Genomic DNA, 13,869 nt, shown 5'->3' with positions numbered 1-13,869 from the left:
CAGGCTCACATTCTCTAGTTTGGCCAGGCAGAATGAAAGTGGGCTCAGTAAAGGTTACCAGGAAGATGAAATAATCGATGCAGTGATTCATGCCATCACACCAGGTCTGCAGCTGAGAAGTTATTTGGAAGGCAAATATGATCTTACTCTTCCTGCCCTGCGGAGGATCCTAAGGTCTCACTACCAGGAGAGAGGGGCAACTGAACTTTATAAGCAGCTCTCATCTGAGGTTCAGAGCAGTAAGGAGACCCCACAAAACTTCCTGTTGAGAGCCATGGACCTTCGTCAGAAGATCCTTTTTGCATCCCAAGAGGCTGAATCGGGTCTAAAATATGATCCCAACCTGGTCCAAAATTTGTTCATGCATACTATCCTAACAGGTTTGCAGAGTGACAATATAAAGAGTGACATGCAACCCTACCTTCTTCAATCCACCACTTCTGATGAAGTTTTGTTAGAGAAAGTGAACATCGCACATGCAAACGAAAAAGAGCGACAAGATAAGAAGAAACATGCTGTCCCACTGCGAGCGGCCACTCTGAACGCTGTCCACCCCAGTGATCCCCCAGCACCAGCAGAGAGAAAGATTCCCCAAAAACAAAACAAATCTACTCCGTCACCTGATCTACTATCTGAGATTGAAGAAATGCGGTCTGGGATGGTGCTTCTAAAAAACCTGCGAGCTGAGGTGTCAGAAATCAGAGAATCTCTGCAGAAGTCTACAGCTACAGCAGCAACCATCAGCGGAAGACCAGAGGACCACTACACAGCACCGACCTTCACGCCATATGCACCGTACCAGCTGGACCCATCTACTCAGCACTACTACACTCAGCGCTCCCCAGCTCAGCCACACTACACAGCACACGGGCCAGCACGGATGAGAGGCACTACCCAGTTCCAGCAGCGCTTCGCCCCTCAGCGGTACTACACACCCCGCCCGCAACCAAGGTGTCATGCTTGTATCCAGGAAGGTGAAGAGTTGTGTCAGCACTGTTTTAGATGTGGGAGCAGTGAGCATTTTAGAGCAGGCTGTAAAGCACAGAGACCATTGAAACCAGCCAGGGGTAACCATTTAAACTAGAAGGGGTCACTCCAATGGGACATGGTGTGACCAATGACATAGGAAGGTCCCAGTGTTGTCATGGTTGTGCTATACGAAGTGAAACTCTGAATTTACAATGTTGTTCAATATGTAAGAGTGCCTTATACTGCTCCAAAAGGTGTCAAGAGAAGCACTGGTCCATACACAAAAATGAATGTAAGCTCTACACATGTGGTAGTATTCAGAAGGAGCGTAAGAAGTCCGCTGAAAGATCAGTCAAAAAAAACCCAAGTGAAAAAAATAAGATACCTACAGTCAGGCAGTTAGTGGGGAGAAAATGTGTTATTAGGTGCTTTTTAGGCAACAAAAAGATTGAAGCACTTTGGGACTCTGGCTCACAGGTTTGTGCTATAGATGAGTCATGGAAAGACACTAACTTACCTCAGGTACAACTTAAAAGTGTAAATGAGCTTATTAACCCGAACGAGCCCCTCCATCTTGAAGCTGCTAATGGTACAGATATGCCATATGTGGGGTGGGTGGAGATACCCTTTAAACTCACAGCCAACGACTCAGAGTTGCATATACCTGTTCTAGTGCTGAAAGGTGACCAGCAGAAGTGTCCAATTATTGGGTTTAATGTTATTGAGCACTTCGTTTCAGAAAGTATGAAAGATGAGACTAATTCAGGAGAAAAAACGAAACTTCTGAGAGCAGTGAAATTGGCTTTTCCACATCTTCGGAAAAACAAAGCTGCGACATTTATACACGCTCTTAGTGTGGGTCAAACATATGAGTGCAACGTAAAAACAACGAAGGAAAGAGTGACTGTGCCTAGCCAGAGTTCGTTGTTTATTGACTGTCGGCTACAGGCTAAGACATTTAAAGAGGATATGACACTGATTTTTGAACCTTGTGAAAATCCACAGTGGCCAGACGGACTCGAGTTTTGTGACACATTGGTTTTAGTGAAAGCAGGATCTATTGGGAAAATTACTGTAAGTGTACAAAACCCGACCAACCATGACATTATACTATCAGGAAGAACAGCAATTGGCACTGTGCAGTCAGTGGGGTCTGTCTATCCAGCCAATATTTTCAAGGAGTCCCTGCCTGCTGCTATCAATACTATCCAAACTCAGGACATTACAGAGTACATCCCCACCAGTGAGCAATGGAGCCCTACTGTTGACCTGTCTCATCTGGATGAGAACAGAAGAAAGATTGTTCAGCAGATGCTAAGGGAGGAATCAGAATCGTTTTCAAAAACAGATGATGGCATAGGGTGTGTAAAGAACTTACAAATGGACATTTTGTTAAAAGACACAGAGCCAGTCTCAAAAAACATATATCTCAGTACCAAAACCACTGTACAGGGAGATGAAAGACTACTTACAAGATTTAATAGCTCAGGGTTGGGTGGAAAAATCTACTTCTTCCTACTCGTCTCCCATAGTTTGTGTAAGAAAGAAAGACGGTTCGTTGCGCTTATGTATTGACTACAGAGAGCTGAACCGCAAAAACACATCCAGACCGACACCGATACCACGAGTACAAGACGTGATGGACAGCCTGGGTGGAAACACCATTTTCTCATTGCTGGATCAGGGTAAGGCATATCACCAGGGTTCATGTCAAAGACAGTAGACATCTAACCGCCTTTGTAACCCCCTGGGGCCTTTATGAATGGATTAGGATTCCTTTTGGCCTTATGAACGCGCCAGCTGCGTTCCAGCGGTGTATGGAGCAATGCTTAGAAGGACTGCGGGATGAGATATGTGTTCCTTATCTTGATGACATTCTCGTGTTCAGCAGGACTTTTGAGGACCACATAGAGGATGTTAGGAAAGTACTACGATGCCTCAGAGGCAATGGTATTAAACTGAAACCAAGAAAGTGTGACCTGTTTAAATCAGAGGTGAGGTACCTTGGCAGAATTGTCTCTGCTGAGGGAAGCAAAATAGACCCGGCAGATACAGCTGCAGTGCGAGCGTTGAAAACCAAGCAACCAGGTACTGTTGGTGAGCTCAGAGCAATACTAGGACTGTTAAGTTACTATAGGCAATACATCAAGGATTTCTCTCGCATTGCTAATCCTTTGTATGATTTGCTTAAAGCCCCTCCTAATGCACAGAGTCAGTATAACACCAGAAAAATAACTTTGAAACAGAATAACAGTGTGCCCTCAAGTACACGTATTCGTTGGGGTGATGTGCATCAGTCAGTTTTAGAAAAGTTGATAGACTGTTTAGTCCAGCCTCCTGTTCTCGGTTTCCCAGACTTTACACAGCCCTTTATCTTGCATACAGATGCATCTAACCAGGGATTAGGAGCTGTATTGTATCAAAAACAACTTGGCAAACTCCGTGTGATTGCATATGGCTCTCGAACTCTAACTGCGGCAGAGAAAAATTACAACTTGCACTCGGGCAAGCTAGAATTTTTGTCACTTAAGTGGGCGATCACCGAGAAGTTTCGCGACTATCTGTATTACGCACCTTTCTTCACTGTGTTTAGGACAATAATCCACTAACGTATGTTTTGTCACGGCAAAGTTAAATGCTACAGGGTGTAGATGGGTTGCCAGAACTTGCCGATTTCCATTTTACCGTGAAGTACCGCCCTGGAAGAGAGAACCTAGATGCAGACAGTCTGTCTAGAATGCCTTTGGACATGGAGACTTACATGGATGAATGTTCAAAAGAAATGTCATACGATGTTTTGAGTGCAGCTATACAGGCGGTTAACCAGCAGGACGAGTCTAGTGCAGCCTGGTCTATGGGTATTTCAGCTAAGTGTGCCACGGTGTCTGTGAGAACGGCCATAGCGCCACTTGATGTTGGACAGCTTAAAATAGATCAAGAGACCTGATCCCGTTTATTGGACAACTGGTGAAATATAAACTAGAAGGAAAAAACCCTCAGGTTCACAGCCTGAAACAACTTAGTCACCAGTTGTGTGTTCTTTAAGAGAGTGGGAAAAGTTGTACTTTGATGACAGAGGTGTTTATACAGACAAACAACAAACAGAAAACAACTTGTGCTACCTGAAAACACAAGTTGACAGTGTTAAAGAACTGCATGATGAAATGGGTCACCATGGTGTCGAAAGGACTACTTCTCTGGTACGGGACCGTTTTACTGGCCCTTCATGCAAAAAGGAAATCGAGGGACTATGTCATGAGAAAATGTGTGTGCCTTAAAAACAAGAGACCAAACCACGAGACAAGAACACCGCTCACAAACATAGTTACTACTCAGCCTTTTGAACTTGTGTCTGTGACTTTTACATTTGGACAAATGTAAGGGTGGCTATGAGTATGTACTTGTTCTTGTGGATCATTTTACGCGTTTTGCTCAGGTTTATGCTACCACAAACAAGTCTGGCAAAACAGCAGCAAACAAAATCTTTAATGATTTTGCCTTAAAGTTTGGGTTTCCCCTGCGACTTCACCATGATCAAGGTGGTGAATTCGAGAACCAGCTTTTTGCCCAACTGACAGAGTACTGTGGCGTGGCAGGCTCAAGAACCACTCCATATCACCCACAGGGGAATGGGCAAGTTGAACGTTTTAACCGGACTTTGATTCAAATGTTAAAGACACTCACTGAGAAACAGAAGAGTAACTGGAAAGACTCACTAAACAAGCTTGTCTATGCCTATAATGCGACTAAATCTGAAGTGACTGGGTTTTCCCCTTTTTACTTACTTTTTGGACGGTCACCACGATTGCCAGTGGACATGTTGTTCAGTTTATCCCCAAACACAGGTCAGGGTGACAGTAACCATCATGATTACATGCAGAAGTGGAAACAGGGTATGAAAGATGCTTATGAAATCACCAGAGAGAACGCGTGTAAGGCTGCAGTTCGGAGTAAGAGACTGTATGACAAAAAGGTGAAATACTCTACCCTGTCTCCTGGTGATCGTGTTTTAGTCAGGAACTTGACCCCACGTGGGGGTACAGGCAAACTGAGAAACCACTGGGAAGATGTTGTACATACAGTGGTTCGTCAAGTAAGCAAGGAAATTCCTGTTTATGAACTGAAACCTGAGAGGGGTAGGGGCAGGTCCAGAACTTTGCATCGTAATCTTCTGCTGCCGTGTGACCATTTGCCCTTAGAGACTTCTTTGCAGCCTCGGTCGAAGAAAAGACTCACTTCAAGATCAGCGGAGGTACCAGAGATTCACTCGGAAGAGGAAGACAGCCATGATGGAGATGAGTATTATCCAGTGTCTTATCAGTCTGAGGGGACCACAGAACCAGCTTACCAGGATGACAAGCACCATGAAGAGGTACCAGAATCAGATAGGCTGTCAGAGAATGACATGAGTGAGGTGGAGGATCAGCCTGTGGAGGTGCGCCTTCCTTCACCTCATCCACCTCCTTCTCCTACTTACTGTGATCCTAATGATGCAGTCAATCAGAGACCTAGACGTGAATCTAGACGACCAAAGGTATTCACTTATGATAGACTGGGTACACCCGTTTGTTACAACGTTCAGCCGTTACCTTACTATCCGGAACAGACTATGCCATGGGTATACAGTGTGTATCCTTATTTCCAGGAGTTTCATGGTCAGTGTTGATACAATTATTCTGTTATAAGTTGAGAATGTGTACTTACATTACGCTCACTTTAATGGGCTTGACATTGAGATTATATATCAATATGCCTGCTCACGGTTATGAAAAATGAATGGGGGAGAACTGTATAGCAGACTTGGACTCTGTTGTTGTGTTACACTGGATTCACTTTTGTGAGTGAAGTGGAAATTTGAGACTATGAATGAGTTCCAACTCAAATAGACTGTATGAAAAGAGTTCCAGTTTGTATCCCTTTTTTTTAATAAGTTTGACTGTTCACTAGAACTTTGCACAAAGCAAGTGATTAGCCAGTGGTTCATGTGCTACAATGCTGATGTTGGGGACAACATATATTTTGAGGGGGAGTATGTGACAGGTTAAAAATGGTTAAAAATGGTTAATATTGGAAATGGTAAGGTATTGGAATTATTATTCAAATTACTTTGTAAGTATGTTCTATACGGTTTAAAAGAATATCTTTCATATTTCTAGAATTGCTGAAATATTACTAATAGGGTAAATACTGTGTAATTTGCAATTTGAGTGTTTGATGGTTTGTAAATCGATTGCTTCTGACGTGCATAGCGGTGTGTTCTTTGCGCCTGCGCAAAAAAGTGTGTGTGCTCTTTGGAATAAAGCAACGAGGAAGTTGGAAGTCGACTGCTTCTCTGTCCATTTATTTGTTCCAAAGCAACCACCTTACCTCTCCCACACTGTTGGAGCGGAGGGCGCAACACCACCACTCTCCCACCTTGCAAGGTTAGTCAGTGTGATGCTGAATTGTCTGTTGTGTTCAAAACGTCACTTTTTCCAATTATAGAAGCCACTATATTTTTATATTCAAGCCTTTTCTTTTCTGTAATGAACGTCTCATTTCTCCTGCTAAATGTTGACCATGTGATCACACAGGGAAGCTGCTTTGGCTCTGATGACGCTAAAGTCTACATTCAGCACTTTTTGCAACAGTGAGTTTCTAACATTTTTCTCGCTGCTGCTTCACAGCGTTTCTAACAATAAGTAGGAAATGACATCAGTGATTGGTGTTGATATGCAGAGTGTGTTTTGTTTGTTTCACAGGTACTACAGTGTGTACGACTCTGGAGACAGACAGTCACTGCTGGGTGCCTACCATGATGAGGCATTATTTTCAATAACAACACCGTACAACATCCAGAATCCATCAGGGTAAGGACACACACAGAGACACACACACACACACACACACACACACAGACACACACATACACGTGCTGCTGATTTCTTTGTTTTTCAGGAGCGTTCTGAGAGAATATTTCAAAGACAGTAGAAACCTGAAGAGGACCAAAGACTCCAGTAAGTTCTCCTGAAGTCAACGTATGACTTGTAATGATTAGGGTTGGGTGCCGAAACCTGGAACGAGTATGGGACCAGTTCCCATGGAAACGCTAGTAACCAATAAGAACAAAGATTTCGGTGCCACACATTACTTGATACACATGACGTTGTTGTTGCTGATCAGATCATTGATCAATGACCTCATTTCTAACAGTAGCACATGCACAAAACACGGCCTGAAAGAAGGTGCGTGACACTATCCGCCACAAATAAGTGAATGTGAAGTTCATCTAATAACAGTTTATTTGTTTGTTGTTTTGAGTTAAATGTGTTAAATTTGACTCAATGCGCCCCCCGGCGCAAGAGTGACCGGCGGCCGCCACCACAGGAGAGAGGGACCCCAATGGCACACAACCGATGCAGAGCAGCAGCCCCCAGCCAAAGGCGCAGAACCCACCCACCCGCCAGCCCGCAGATAGCAGGACAGACCTACCAAGTGGCCGATACCGGCCTCAACCCCCGGAACAGCTAGAGCCGCCCCCCAGCAAAGAGCACCACCCCGGAGCGCCAAGCAACCCCGCCCCAACCCCGGCGCAGACGCCGGCACCCCCCAGCGCGCCCACCCCTCACACCGGTGCGGCAAGCCACCCCGGACCCACACTCCGCGAGGCGCGCCCCAAGGCAACCAGGAGACGAGACAAGCTCCAAGCCCCACCCGCAGGGAAGGGGCTGTGTGTGAATGTGTGAATTTACCCACCACCCTGTTATGGTGCCTCTCCATTCCCCAATGGAGAGGCACTTCCCTATCCCCTGAGTGAATGTATGTGTTTAGTGAATGTATGAAGTGCTATTAAAAAAGGGTGGATGGAGGGGAGCGGTGCTCCCCATCCAGCCTATGTGTATATATGTGTATGTGGTGCAATAGCTCCGGAGGGTGGAAGTGATGGTCCCACCCTCCGGGGGGTGGTGTGTTGAGGTGTAATTAAAATTGGAGGGATTAGTAGGGCAGCCAGAGGTGGGAGTGCCGCCCCCGCGCCACTACTTAGTAGCGCAGGCGGCGGCCCCCTCCACCCCCAGCCCCACCATCCAGCCCCCCAAGGGTTGGGTATGTGAGTGTGGTGCAACAAGTGGGTGAGCCAGACCAGCTGGGAGTGAGTGATGTGAAGTGTCCATGTAGGAGACCTGTCTGGTAGGAGCCCGACCTGTCCGCACGGCGGGCCACCGGAGAGGGCAGACGGCGCAGACGGGCACACGGCACCGCGGGCCCCAGAGACGCGCCGGGCAGCACAACCGGAGACATCTTTTCCATGAAAATAAATTCTATGAGGAGATTTCGCCATTGGTTTATGTTTAAGGATTTTTTATCTTTCCAATTCACTAATATTGTTTTTTTTTTTTGCTATGGCAAGTGCCGCAAGGATGGATTGTGATTGGTTTGCTGGAATATCAAGCATAGTCAGGTCTCCTAACAGACATAGATTTGGAGATAGAGGAACCCTGCAGTCCAAAATGGAGGACAGTTTTTCAGTGATTAGAAACCAAAACTGTTGAACTGGCGAACAAAGCCATACAGCATGTAAATATGAATCAGCTGTTCACTGGGTGCACTGAGAGCAGATGTCTGTTGGGGAGAAGCCCATTTTATACATTTTCTGTTGGGTAATGTGGGATCTGTGGAGGACCTTGTGTTGAATTACTAGTTTTTAATTGAACATTTGTAATGTCCAGGGCTTTCCACCACGCAGTCAGGGTGGAGGCAATCAGTGGGTTTTTAAAGCAGTTATGACGTTTGAGGGTCACAGTGATAAAAGGGAGATCAGAGAGTTTAATATGTTTGCAGTCTAGCTGTTCTATTTCTAGCCAGGTGTTGTGGTATTCTTTTGGTTTTAGCCATTCTGTTGAATATAGAATTTGGTTTGCTAGGTAATAATGCGTGAAATTAGGGGCTTCCAACCCACCCTCGCTTTTATTTTTTTGAAGAGTTGAAAGGCTTATTTTTGGTTTTTTATTCCTAGCATAGAATTTTGTAATTGCAGAATCTAATCTTTTGAACCATTGTGTTGGTGGTTTCAGTGGATCATAGAGAACAGATAGTTTATTTTAGGTAAGATTTTCATTTTAACTGAGGCTATTCTGCCAAGGAGTGAGATGGGGAGATTGTTCCATCTCTTCAGATCATCTGTGACTTTATCCAACAGTGGATCTAGGTTCAGTTTAACTAATTCATTTAGGTTTGGTGATATATTTAAGCCTAGATATTTAATTATATTTGTGGGGGAGGGGTATTGTGGGTTTTGGGTTGCTGGGTTCCATGAATTTTTTGTTAAAGGAAGGATTGATGATTTTGACCAGTTAATGGAATAGTCTGATAATTTAGAGAAGCTGTTTATTAGTTTAAATACTTCTTCTAATGAGGATTGGGGTTCTTCCAAATAACAGTAAAATATCATCCGCATAAAGATTAATTTTGTGTTCTGAGATGGATGAGTGGATTCCTTTAATAACAGAGTTCTGACGAACAGCTGCTGCGAGAGGTTCAACAAATATTGCAAAAAGCAAAGGTGAGAGTGGGCAACCTTGTCTGGTTCCCCTCTGCAGTGTGAAGCTTTGGGATGTTATTTTGTTTGTGGTTACTGAGGCCTTAGGTTTAGAGTATAGGGTGGAGATCCATTGTATGAATGATTCTCCAAAGCCAAATTTGCCAAGGACAGCAAGGAGGAATGACCAGTTGACTCTATCAAATGCTTTTTCTGCGTCTAGTGACAAGATTATTGTTTTCTTTTTAGAGTTCTGTGCCATGTTGATCAAATTAAACAGCCTTCTAAGATGAGATTATTTGTTAGTGTTGTGGTTGAATGAGCTTCATTTGAGACGTTTATGAAGTGTTTTGTTGGTGAGAAACACTTTTGGAGATGAGAGTAACTGTTGAGCTGCGATGACTGATGGATATGCAGGCTGTGTTTAGAGTTTTGAACATGTGATTTCAGTTTCAACCAATACTTGTTAGCAATGGGGAAAAAAAAAAAAAAAACTCTAATAGAGTAGAAGGGTCCCAACCCACAGGTTGAGAACCACTGGTGTATTGTATGTCCAAGAATCCATGTACTATGGCTAGATTGTATGTCCAAGCATGTATTTATGTCTCTCCTCTACATTGCACACATTTGATCACCACTGTATTTATATCCATACAGGGCTTGGTCCGTCATACATACACACACAGAGCTGCAATGGAAGGTCTAGCCAGAGGACAAGTATGTTTTTTGTCTTTTTCCCTCTGAATTTCCACTGTTTGTGAAAATTACAAAACACAGTTAGTTAGATTTTTTTTTTGTAACATGTTTTGCTGAATGATGAGTATCTTCTACCTCCACCACCACCACCACAGATTCTGTTCTGATCACAATGAAAAAGTGACCATTGCTGTGATGGGGCCATTTAAGATGCTGAGCCACACTGGGGCACAAGCCAAGATAGAAGTAAGTCTGATCACATTCATCTGGGGACCTAATTTAATGTATTTGAGTGATCATTATCCTTTTCAGATGCCTTCAAATAATACATTTAGTATGAATTCATGACATAGTATTTGTGTTGTCATTTTCATTCACTAGGAGCTGCAACATGGCTTTAGAATCCTACGAGGCCACTGAGGAGCAGGACCTGAATGGGACCAAGGAGGATGTAAAGAGTAGGAAGACTCTTACCACCAGGAGAGATCCAGTGTTATTGCCGTGCTCCATACTGCTGCATTTATTGATCATGGTATTTATCAATCACCTGTAAACAAGGCTATTTCTAAAGTGACTCTTTAAGACATTTTAATTGCCTGCGACAAGCTGTTGAGCTAAGTTTAATGCATCAATAAACCAACTGGAACAACAATTAATAACAGCAATGGATTTTTTTCTGTTATCATTTATTGTCATAATTTAAGGACCCATAATTGTTTTGTTACATTGTGTTAGCCAAGAAATGTATCGGATTAAATATTTAAAGTGGGTCTTGTGTTCATGTTAGGACAGCTGAAATAAAAATGCTCAGGATACTGACCTCTCTTCCCATTTGTCACACAGCTTTTCAAGGAATGGGTCAAAGTGGGACAGAGGATCCTCTCTCCAGAAGAAAAAACTATTTACAAATTTGCCTCTACCAAAGCAACACAGCTGTCAGAGATGAAGGAAACCTGCCAGAAAGCACTGGGCAATAACAGAAAAAAAGTGTTGAGCCAAGATCCACTCACTTATGACTGTGGACACTTTTCAAAAAGGCTCCGCCCTAATTCAGATAAAACATCTATCTATCTGCATGTGAGTGAGGTGGAAGAAGACTCAGATAGAGATGTTTAAAATGTTGTTTGTGTGATATATGTGTGTATGTGTTTCTTTTCCTACCTCATTCTAATTTTATTGTAATAGAATAAAATGTAATGTGCACTAAGTGATTTTTGTTTTTAATATTTATCTTGATAGTCTCTATCTTCAAAGTACATCTGCCATTTTTGATGAGACAATTGGTACAGAGGGGAAAAAGGTTTAAGTGGACCTAGTATAGAGTTAGGGACACTGCATTTAACTGTCCTGGGTATGGTGAGTCACCCTATGGGCCATGAATTGTATACTGAAATATGCAGACTGCTGAAATAATTTGTAGAACTTCAAATATGGTCGGGGAGAGTATCGGTGCAGTTTTCGGAATCAAAATACTAGTGGTGTTCGGACTTCAGATATGACCGGGGAGAGTATCCGGGAAGAATTGAACTCCGGGATATGGCAAGTATGAAAGTGTTCCCATATCCGGAGTTTGACATGCTCCAAACATGACATCGACTTCAACTGCTGTTCGGAGAGTATCCCATGTGGATATCACCGTATTTGACTCATATCTTGGAATATTCGGGGTTCGATTCTTGGGCTTTTTGCGCAGTGTATGCACACTTACACTTGTGGTCAGATGCTTGAGAAACCCACCATAGATACAAGTAAGGGCTGCTGTCAACAGCTGTAAAAGATTATTTCATTTCTGTACTTTTCAACGTTTGTTTTGTAGGACCTGACACTCTGTTGCTTTGGTTTGAACACTCACACAACTGTGAACTGTTTTTGCATCACCTCAAGGTCATTGCATATCTGAGGAGAGCTTGACTGCCCTGTGATACATGGCTACATCATGGTTGTACCAGACACCTCTGGGTACCAAGGAGAAGGTCTAGTCATGAAGATGTACACAGATAGACGGAGAGACATAGATTTCTTAATGTGTGTTTTTTAATAGAGACCGGAACTAGAATAAACCTAGTTTAAATTATTCTAATTATAGAGGGATCACACTTCTCAGCCTCCCCGGTAAAGTCTATTCAGGGGTACTGGAGAGGAGGGTCACCTGGATAGTTGAACCTCGGATTCAGGAGGAGCAATGTGGTTTTCGTCCTGGCCGTGGAACTGTGGACCAGCTCTACACCCTCAGCAGGGTCCTTGAGGGGTCATGGGAATTTGCCCAACCAGTCCACATGTGTTTTGTGGACCTGGAAAAGGCATTTGACCGTGTCCCTCGGGGATTCCTGTGGGGGGTCCTCCGGGAGTATGGGGTATCGAACCTTCTGATAGGAGCTGTTCGTTCCCTGTATGACCGGAGTCAGAGTCTGGTCCGCATTGCCGGCAGTAAGTCGAAATCGTTTCCGGTGAGGGTTGGACTCCACCAGGGCTGCCCTTTGTCACCGATTCTGTTCATAACTTTTATGGACAGAATTTCTAGGCGCAGTCAGGGCGTTGAGGGGGTCCGGTTCGGGGGCCTCAGTATTGCATCACTGGTTTTTGCAGATGATGTGGTCCTGTTGGCTCCAACATACCGTGACCTTCAACTCTCACTGGATCGGTTCGCAGCCGAGTGTGAAGCGGCCGGAATGAGAATCAGCACCTCCAAATCCGAGTCCATGGTTCTCGACCGGAAAAAGGTGGAGTGCCTTCTCCGGGTTGGAGATGAGGTTCTGCCCCAGGTGGAGGAGTTCAAGTACCTCGGGGTCTTGTTCACGAGTGAGGGAAGGATGGAGCGAGAGATCGACAGGCGGATTGGTGCGGCGTCTGCAGTGATGCGGAGTCTGCACCGGTCCGTCATTGTAAAGAGGGAGCTGAGCCAAAAAGCGAAGCTCTCTATTTACAGGTCGGTCTACGTTCCAACCTTCATCTATGGTCATGAACTTTGGGTCATGACCGAAAGAACAAGATCACGGGTACAAGCGGCCGAAATGAGTTTCCTCCGTAGGGTGGCTGGGCTCTCCCTTAGAGATAGGGTGAGAAGCTCAGTCATTCGGGAGGGACTCAGAGTAGAGTCGCTGCTCCTCCGCATCGAGAAGAGCCAGATGAGGTGGCTCGGGCACCTAATTAGGATGCCCCCTGAACGCCTCCCTAGTGAGGCGTTCAGGCACGTCCCTCCGGAAGGAGGCCCCGGGGAAGACCCAGGACACGCTGGAGAGACTATGTCTCTCGGCTGGCCTGGGAACGTCTCGGGGTCCCCACGGAAGAGCTGGAGGAAGTGGCCGGGGAGAGGGAAGTCTGGGCCTCCCTACTGAGGATGCTGCCCCCGCGACCCGGAAACGGCTAAGCGGGAGAAGATGGATGGATGGATGGATCTTATCTGTCATCAGCTGCTCAATTAAAAGATCAGGAAAGAAGGAAGAGAAATCCTGACAGCTTAGTCACATGGCGTGAGCTGAGGAGAACCAAGAGGCCAGTTAGTCCTGTCTCCATCCAGGGGGTCAGTGTGGACATTGTGGAGAGGACAAACACCTGGACTGGTTATAGAACATAAACTGGACTGGTTATAGAACATAAACTGGAGTTTTTACAGACCATGAACTGGACTGGTTATAGAACATAAACTGAACTGGTTATAGACCATTAACTGGACTGGTTATAGACCATTA

At 44.7% G+C, this 13,869-nt stretch overlaps 1 protein-coding gene across 1 annotated transcript; it reads left to right on the top strand.

The window, feature by feature from the left end:
* Positions 1-6,477: 6,477 nt before the first annotated feature.
* LOC114481082 (nuclear RNA export factor 1-like) lies at positions 6,478-10,381 on the top strand. Its single transcript, XM_028475455.1, has 5 exons — positions 6,478-6,598; positions 6,711-6,818; positions 6,907-6,965; positions 10,142-10,201; positions 10,336-10,381. The coding sequence occupies exons 1-5, from the start codon at positions 6,495-6,497 to the stop codon at positions 10,362-10,364; spliced, it is 360 nt and encodes a 119-aa protein (XP_028331256.1). The 5' UTR covers positions 6,478-6,494; the 3' UTR covers positions 10,365-10,381.
* Positions 10,382-13,869: the final 3,488 nt, after the last annotated feature.

This window comes from Gouania willdenowi, chromosome 19 (genome assembly GCF_900634775.1).
Source record: "Gouania willdenowi chromosome 19, fGouWil2.1, whole genome shotgun sequence".
Taxonomy (NCBI): domain Eukaryota; kingdom Metazoa; phylum Chordata; class Actinopteri; order Blenniiformes; family Gobiesocidae; genus Gouania; species Gouania willdenowi.
Note: the sequence above shows the minus strand (reverse complement) of the source record. Positions and strands in the feature narration are given on the sequence as shown.

What these genes read in the sequence shown, in the direction of transcription:
- LOC114481082 (XM_028475455.1), top strand. Translation starts at nt 6,495, where the DNA reads ATGAACGTCTCATTTCTCCTGCTAAATGTTGACCATGTGATCACACAG. An exon ending in AACATCCAGAATCCATCAGG is followed by an intron (nt 6,819 to 6,906) that starts GTAAGGACACAC and finishes TTTGTTTTTCAG; the next exon opens with GAGCGTTCTGAGAGAATATT. An exon ending in AAGGTCTAGCCAGAGGACAA is followed by an intron (nt 10,202 to 10,335) that starts GTATGTTTTTTG and finishes CCACCACCACAG; the next exon opens with ATTCTGTTCTGATCACAATG.